At 47.5% G+C, this 9123-nt stretch overlaps 1 protein-coding gene across 1 annotated transcript in view; it reads left to right on the top strand.

The window, feature by feature from the left end:
* Nucleotides 1-416: 416 nt before the first annotated feature.
* LOC144487910 (regulation of nuclear pre-mRNA domain-containing protein 2-like) overlaps nt 417-9123 on the top strand; it is a gene marked incomplete at its 3' end in the record, with an annotated part of 79564 nt that continues 70857 nt past the window's right edge. Inside the window, exon 1 of the mRNA XM_078205958.1 lies at nt 417-462. Coding sequence (XP_078062084.1) covers nt 417-462 — 46 coding nt within the window. The remainder of the gene's footprint in view (nt 463-9123) is intronic.

Raw genomic sequence — 9123 nt, 5'->3', positions numbered from 1 at the left:
GGGAACCAGATGGGTTTTTCCGACAATCGACAATGGGTCATCAGTAGATTCTTAATTCCAGATATTGAGAGTCAACCACATTGCTGTGGCTCTGGAGTCACATGTAGGCCAGACCGGGGTAAGGACGGCAGATTTCCTTCCCTAAAGGGAACCAGATGGGTTTTTCCGACAATGGGTCATCAGTAGATTCTCAATTCCAGATATTTTTTATTGAATTCAAATTCCACCATCTGCCGTGGTGGGATTCGAACCCGGGGTCCCCAGAACATTAGTTGCGTTTCTGGATTAATAGTCAAGCGATAATACCACGAGACCATCACCTCCCCTATCTTTGGACACTAAGGGGCAATTTAGCACGGCCAATCCACCTAACCTGCACATCTCTGAACTGGAATAAAATCTGAAAATGCTAGTTAATGGGTCTAGCAGCCATCTGTGCAGAGAACCGAGTTAATGGTTCAGGTCTGTGACCTTTCAGAGCGCACCCTGTAGATCCTTCAAACTTCGAATTGTGTGAGAGACGTGGGCAGCTTTACGCTGAGGTGTAGAGCATCACGCAGGTGTATTTAAATGATTTTTATATTCAACACAAATGATTTCTTTATGGGGGAATAAGTGACAGAAATGGAAAAGCGTTGCTTAAAGCCTTTGGTAGAATTGGGTAAATAGCTTAAATGCAGGTGAAATTTTTACTATACGTGATCCAAAATGCATTTGCCAAGAGGACCTGATTTTATCACCGATTTTAAGTTGTCTCCTCCAGTTCAGTGCCATGACTACTAATCCGGCTAAGCATGCCCTCTGGTTACAGCAGCTTGCTGGTCATGCTGTAAGATGAATTGCTGTCTGTTTTGTTTAGGTCGGACTTGTTTTAGTGATGTTATTCGAGGTCTGATTCCACAGTAAACCGGTAGATCTTTGTCATTGTGCTCAGCAGGGACATGTTCCCCATCTTTGTCCAGCCTGGGTATGAGCTGACATCTTCAAACTCACCGCAAGCTAGGGATTGAACCTGGAATCCTGTCTGAATCATCGAGGGGGGTGACAAAGGGAGATTGCCGAGTCTTCAATTTTACCGTTGATTTTCCACTAAGTATATAATGGGACGAAATATTACAAAGAAAATTACAGCACAGGAACAGGCCCTTTGGCCCTCCAAGCCTGCACCGACCATGCTGCCTGTCTGAACCCCCTACTCTTCCGGGGGACCATATCCCTCTATTCCCATCCTATTCATGTATTTGTCCAGACGCCCCTTAAAAGTCACTATCGTATCTGCTTCCGCTACCTCCCCCGGCAGCGAGTTCCAGGCATCCACCACTCTCTGTAAAAAAAAAAAACTTGCCTTCCCAAGGGATGGAGTGCAGTTAAGTGCTGGCTTTTGGAGCTGCAGCACATGGGAGGCAATGGCCTAGTGTTATTATCGCTAGACTATTAATTCAGAAACTCAGCTAATGGGTTCGAATCCCGCCACGGCAGATGGTGGAATTTGAATTCGATAAAAAAAATATCTGGAATTAAGAATCTACTGATGACTCATTGTCGATTGTCAGAAAAACCCATCTGGTTCCCTTTAGGGAAGGAAATCTGCCGTCCTTACCCGGTCTGGCCTATATGTGACTCCAGAGCCACACAGCAATGTGGTTGACTCTCAACTGCCCTCTGAAATGACCTCGCAAGCCACTCAGTCCAAGAGCATCTAAGGATGGGCAATAAGTGCTGGTTAGACAGCGACGCCCATGTCCCACGGAGGAATAACAAGAAGTGCTAGAGCAAGTCACAACATGCAGTCAGAAAAAAGGAGGAAGCCAGGATTGCTGAAGGAAGAATAATCCGCGATTTGTGCAGTGACAGGTACTTTAGAAAGTTGCTCACCCTTACTGCTCATAGCAGCTGATGAGTGAGTAACTCACCCTTGGCTATGGTTGCTAGGGTAAAGAGATTAGCTAGTGCGTTATTGAACCAATTATTGAACCACTGACACAAGGTTGTCTATATTGTAGTGGCGGATGTTACATTTCGATTTTGATTTGTATCAGCATACAGTGAAAAGTATTGTTTCTTGCGCGCTATACAGACAAAGCATACCGATCATAGAGTAGGAAAGGAGAGAGTGCAGAATGTAGTGTTACAGTCATGGCTAGGGTGTAGAGAAAGATTAACTTAATATTTTATTTGATTTATTATTGTCACGTATTGGGATACAGTGAAAAATATTGTTTCTTGCACGCTATACAGACAAAACATACTGTTCATAGAGTACATAGATTTGATTTATTGTCACATGTATTAACATAGTGAAAAATATTGTTTCTTGCGTGCTATACAGACAAAGCATACCGTTCATAGAGGAGGAAAGGAGAGTGTGCAGAATGTAGTGTTACAGTCATAGCTAGGGTGTAGAGAAAGATCAACTTAATGCGAGGTAGGTCCATTCAAAAGTCTGACAGCAGCAGGGAAGAAGCTGTTCTTGAGTCGGTTCGTACGTGACCTCAGACTTTTGTATCCTTTTCCCGATGGAAGAAGGTGGAAGAGAGAATGTCCGGGTGCGTGGGGTTCTTAATTATGCTGGCTGCTTTTCCCGAGGCAGCGGGAAGTGTAGACAGAGTCAATGGATGGGAGGCTGGTTTGCGTGATGGATTGGGCTACGTTCATGACCCCTTGTGGTTTCTTGCGGTCTTGGGCAGAGCAGGAGCCCCATACCAAGCTGTGATGCAACCAGAAAGGATGCTTTCTATGGTGCATCTGTAAAAGTTGGTGAGAGTCATAGCCGATGTGCCAAATTTCAGCTGAGTATTTCTACTTTGTCCCCCGTTGATGTAGACAGGGCCATGTCTTTGGCCTTTGTCTCCCTGTGCTGTGGAGTTTTTCCCGATCACATTCCTGCTGCGTATGTTGGGCAGTGCATGTACCTCCGGATATTGGGGCAAAGGCAGGATTGGCCTGCAGCAAGGCAGTCGGTGACACTCCCTCCTCCAAGTCGCTTGGAGCTGACCTGTATCTACGATAATATCCCCAGAGGAAGGAAGGCAAGAACTACCTGTCGTCTCGTTGTTTTCTCACAAACTGATTCAGAATCTGGAACTGTGATTGTTGAATCCCGATGTGGAGATGCCAGGCGTTGGACTGGGGTGAACACAGTAAGAGTTTTAACAGCACCAGGTTAAATTCCAATATTGGTAGCAAATGCCATTAGCTTTATGAGCGCTGCTCCTTCGTCAGATGGAGTGGATATCTGCTCTCAAACAGGGCATACAGAGACACAAAATCAAGTTACAGAATACTAATTAGAATGCGAATCTCTACAGCCAACCAGGTCTTAAAGATACAGACAATGTGAGTGGAGGGAGCATTAAGGTTAAAGAGATGTGTATTGTCTCCAGACAGGACAGCCAGTGAGATTCTGCAAGTCCAGGAGGCAAGCTGTGGGGGTTACTTATAGAAACCCTACAGTGCAGAAAGAGGCCATTTGGCCCATCGAGTCTGCACCGACCACAATCCCACCCAGGCCCTACCCCCATATCCCTACATATTTACCCGCTAACCCCTCTAACCTATGCATCTCAGGACACTAAGGGGCAATTTTAGCATGGCCAATCTTATAGTGTGACATGAACCCAAGATCCCGGTTTAGGCCGTCCTCGTGTGCGGAACTTGGCTATCAGTTTCTGCTCAGCGACTCTGCGCTGTCGTGTGTTGTGAAGGCCGCCTTGGAGAACGCTTAACCGAAGATCAGAGGCTGAATGCTCGTGACCGTTGAAGTGCTCCCCCACAGGAAGAGAACAGTCTTGCCTGGTGATTGTCGAGCGGTGTTCATTCATCCGTTGTCGTAGCGTCTGCATGGTTTCCCCAATGTACCATGCCTCGGGACATCCTTTCCTGCAGCGTATCAGGGAGACAACGTTGGCCGAGTTGCAAGAGTAGGTACCGTGTACCTGGTAGATGGTGTTCTCACGTGAGATGATGGTATCTGTGTCGATGATCCGGCACGTCTTGCAGAGGTTGCTGTGGCAGGGTTGTGTGGTGTCGTGGTCACTGTTCTCCTGAAGGCTGGGTAGTTTGCTGTGGACAATGGTCTGTTTGAGGTTGTGCGGTTGTTTGAAGGCAAGAAGTGGGGGTGTGGGGATGGACTTGGCGAGATGTTTGTCTTCATCAATGACATGTTGAAGGCTCTGGAGGAGATGCCGTAGCTTCTCCGCTCCGGGGAAGTACTGGACGACGAAGGGTACTCTGTCCACCGTGTCCCGTGTTTGTCTTCTGAGGAGGTCGGTGCGGTTTTTCGCTGTGGTGCGTCGGAACTGTCGATCGATGAGTCGAGCGCCATATCCTGTTCTTATGAGGGCATCTTTCAGCGTCTGGAGGTGTCTGTTGCGATCCTCCTCATCTGAGCAGATCCTGTGTATACGGAGGGCTTGTTGTTGAATCCCCACAGTGCTGAAGGAGGCCATTTGGCCCATCGACTCAGCACCCACTCTCCAAAAAAGCATCTTACCCAGGCCCAACCCCTCATCCTATATCCGTAATCCCACACATTTAGCATGGCCAATCCCCTAATCTGCACACCTTTGGACATTAAGGGGCAATTTAGCACGGCCAATCCACCTCACGTACACATCTTTGGAGTGTGGGAGGAAACCGGAGCACCCGGAGGAAACCCATGCAGACACGGGGAGGACGTGCAGACTCCACACAGACAGTGACCCAAGCCAGGAATCGAACCCGGGTTCCTGTCTCTGTGAGGCAGCAGTGCTAACCACTGTGCCTGTGCTGCCCACAATGTAATTAATTGTTTTATAAAAAAGCACCTTTACTGTTTCCCTTACCGGAGAGTGGTGTCTTAGAATCTTTGAATCTTAGCATCCCAACACTGCAGAAGGAGGTCTTTCAGCCCATCGAGTCTGCACTGACCACAGTCCCACCCAGGCCCCATTCCCACAACCCCACATATTTATCCTGTTAACCCCTGTGACACTAGGGTCATTTTAGCACGGCCAATCCCCCTAACCCACACATCTTTTTGATTTGATTTATTATTGTCACATGTATTAGTATACAGTGAAAATTATTGTTTCTTGCGTGCTATACAGACAAAGCATACCATTCATAGAGAAGGAAAGGAGAGAGTGCAGAATGTAGTGTTACAGTCATAGCTAGGGTGTAGAGAAAGATCAACTTAATGCGAGGTAGGTCCATTGAAAAGTCTGACAGCAGCAGGGAAGAAGCTGTTCTTGAGTCGATTGGTACGTGACCTCAGACTTTTGGGTCTTTTTCCTGACGGAAGATGGTGGAAGAGAGAATGTCCGGGGTGCGTGGGGTCCTTAATTATGCTGGCTGCTTTTCCCAAGGCAGTGGGAAGTGTAGACAGAGTCAATGGATGGGAGGCTGGTTTGCGTGATGGATTGGGCTGCATTCGCGACCTTTTGTAGTTCCTTGCGGGTCTTGGACAGAGCAGGAGCCCCATACCAAGCTGTGATACAACCAGAAAGAATGCTTTCTATGGTGCCAGGCCAATCGCATGGCCAATCAACCTAACCTGCACGTTTTTCGGAATGTGGGAGGAAACCGGAGCACCCGGAGGAAACCCACGCAGACACGGGGAGCACGTGCAGACTCCACACAAGACAGTGACCCGAGGCTGGGAATCGAACCCGGGTCCCTGGCGCTGTGAGGCAGCAGTGGTAACCCACTGTGTCACCCCATTTTATTTTTCAAATTCTCGGCCCTGGTCAAAAGCAGTAAAGTTGCTCGAGCAGAAAAGACACGCGTCAGTCAGTGCAGATTTTGCATTGACGCCCACCCAGAGTCTTTTAAGATTTGTCGCATGTTCAGTGCATTTTATAGGCTTGTTTAACAAATTGGTGGAAAAATTGCTCTCCAACCAGCTTGCCTTCATGTGTGGCGTGTGCTGTTTTGAATTCATCAATTAAATTGATCCATCATTGCCAGCAGCAATGACAAAGTTGTAATCACAAGCACTCCACATAATTGCTGCACAGCCCAACATACTCTCTCTGGATCCAAGCCCAGTTTAGAAAAATGGCGTTTAAATCTATGGCTGGGGTGAACACAGTTCAAGTAGTGTGTGTGAATATAGACACCTACACTCTCAAACCGACAACCTGCTTAGAAAACCTATAAAATTCTAACAGGACTAGACAGGGTAGATGCAGGGAGGATGTTCCCGATGGTGGGGGGAGTCCAGAACCAGGGGGTCACAGTCTGAGGATTCAGGGTGGACCATTTAGGACGGAGGTGAGGAGACATTTCTTCACCCGGTGAGCCTGTGGAATTCATTCCCACAGGAAGTAGTTGATGCCAAAACATTGAATGTATTCAGGAGGTGGTTGGATGTAGCACTTGGGGGCGAATGGGATCAAAGGTTATGGGGAGAAAACAGGATTAGGCTATTGAGTTGGATGATCAGTAATGAATGGCGGAGCAGGATCGAAGGGCCGAATGGCCTCCTCCTATCTTCTATGTTTCTATGTTTATATTAATGTTGTTACCTGGCTAGTAGCGTAGTTCCATGCATACATGAGACCCGGGTGATCTTTTGCCCTCCTGTTACTGCTGGTCTTGGTTCGCTCTGAAAGTAGCAAATAAAATTTGTGCCTCCCAAGGTGTTCAAAGAACAGAAAATTACAGCACAGGAACAGGCCCTTCGGCCCCCCAAGCCTGCACCAACCATGCTGTCCGACTGAACTGAAACCCCCGAACCCTTCCGGGGACCGTATCCCTCTATTCCCATCTTATTCATGTATTTGTCAAGACGCCCTTAAAAGTCACTATCGTATCTGTGCTTCCACTACCTCCCCCGACAGCGAGTTCCAGGCACCCACCACTCTCCGTGTTTAAAAAAAAACTTGCCTCGTGCATCTCCTTTAAACCTTGCCCCTCGCACCTTAAACCTCTGCCCCCTAGTAATTGACTCTGTCCGCGCCCCTCATAATCTTGTAGATTTCTTTACTAAAATTGGATGAAGAACCATAGGAACAGGAATGGGTCATTCAGCCCATCGAGGCTGCTCCACCATCCAGTGCGATCGCGATTGATGATTCCACTTTTCCCCCACACCGTCCCCTTTACAGTTTCCCCAGTCTCTCTCCATCAGACAGTCTCTCCATCCTGGCAGCAAGTCTTTATTAGTCACAAGTAGGCTTACATTAACACCGTAATGAGGTTACTGTGAAAACCCGCTAGTCGTCACATTCCGGCGCCTGTTCAGGTACACTGAGGGAGAATTTAGCATGGCCAATCCACCTAACCTGCACTTCTTTGGACTGTGGGATGAAACCGGAGCACCCGGAGGAAACCCACGCAGACAGTGACCCAAGCCGGGAATCGAACTCGGGTCCCTGGCACTGTGAGGCAGCAGTGCTAACCACTGCGCCGCCTGCCTTGTGAACCTTCGTTGCACTCCCTCTATGACAATAGCATCCTCCCCAAGGTAAAGGGACTGAAAGTGCACACAATACTCCAGGTGTGGTCTCACCAAGGTCCTTTACAATTGAAGCAGGAACTCTCTACTCCTGTACTCATTGCGATGAAGGCAAGCACACTATTACCCTTCCTAATTACCCGCTGCACCTGCATGTTGGCTTTCAGTGACTTATTGAGAAGGCTCTGGAGCATCTCTTTGTACATCTACACTTTCTAATCTCTCACTGAGAGAAAAATCTGTTTCTTCTACCAGAGCGGATAACTTCACATTTTTCCACATTATATTCCATCCGGCACTCAGTCTGTCCAAATCCTCTTGAAGTTGCTTTGTATCTCCTCGCAACACGCATTCCCGCAAACTTGGAAATATTACATTTGGTTCCCACATCTAAATCATTGGCATATATTGTGAACAGCTGGGGTCCAAATATTGATCCTTGTGGTACCCCACCAGTCACAGCCTACCAATGTGAGAATGACCCGTTTATTCTGACCGCCTGTTAACCAATGTGGAGTTTGCACATTCTCCCCGTGTCTGCGTGGGTTTCCTCCGGGTGCTCCGGTTTCGTCCCACAGTCCAAAAGATGTGCCAGTTAGGTGAATTGGCCGTGCTAAATTCTCCCTCCGTGTACCCGAACAGGTGCTGGAGTGTGGCGACTAGGGGATTTCACAGTAACTTCATTGCAGTATTAATGTGAACCTTACTTGTGACTAATAAATAAACTTTTAATCCAAATATGCTACGCCCATCGACTTCTCTTAACAATTCTGTTAACATTCTCAAAATACTCCTAACAGGTTCATCAGACAAGGTCTCCCATACATAAATCTGTGCTGACTAAACCCAATCATTTCGCACTTGGAATATAGTGTTCAGTTCTGGTCGCCACACTACCAGAAAGATGTGGAGGCTTTGGAGAGGGTGCAGAAAAGATTTACCAGGATGTTGCCTGGTCTGGAGGGCATTAGCTATGAGGAGAGGTTGGAGAAACTTGGTTTGTTCTCACTGGAACGACGGAGGTTGAGGGGCAACCTCAGAAGTCTACAAGATTTTGATTTGATTTATTATTGTCACATGAATTAACATAGTGAAAAGTTTTGTTTCTTGCGCGCTATACAGACAAAACGTACCGTTCATAGAGAAGGAAAGGAGAGAGTGCAGAATGTAGTGTTACAGTTATAGCTAGGATGTAGAGAAAGGCCAACTTAATGCGAGGTAGGTCCATTCAAAAGTCTGACGGCAGCAGGGAAGAACCTGTTCTTGAGTCAGTTGGTACGTGACCTCAGACTTTTGTATCTTTTTCCCGACGGAAGAAGGTGGAAGAGAGATTGGGTGGCATGGACAGAGTGGATAGTCGGAAGCTTTTTCCCAGGGTGGAAGAGTCAATTACCAGGGGGCACAGGTTTAAGGGGCAAGGTTTAAAGGAGGTGTAGGAGGCAGGTTTTTTACACAGGGTAGTGGGTGCCTGGAACTTACTGCCGGGGGAGGTAGTGGAAGCGGATACGATCGTGACGTTTAAGGAAGCATCTTGGCAAATAGGTGAATAGGATGGGAATAGAGGGATACGGTCCCCGGAAGGGTAGGGGGTTTTAGTTCAGTCGGAGAGTATGGTCGGTGCAGGCTTGGAGGGCTGAAGGGCCTGTTCCTGTGCTGTAATTTTCTTTGTTCATTATCCAAGTGTC

Source organism: Mustelus asterias, unplaced genomic scaffold (genome assembly GCF_964213995.1).
Source record: "Mustelus asterias unplaced genomic scaffold, sMusAst1.hap1.1 HAP1_SCAFFOLD_1124, whole genome shotgun sequence".
In the NCBI taxonomy this organism is placed as follows: domain Eukaryota; kingdom Metazoa; phylum Chordata; class Chondrichthyes; order Carcharhiniformes; family Triakidae; genus Mustelus; species Mustelus asterias.
This window is presented reverse-complemented; position numbering and strand designations above follow the sequence as displayed.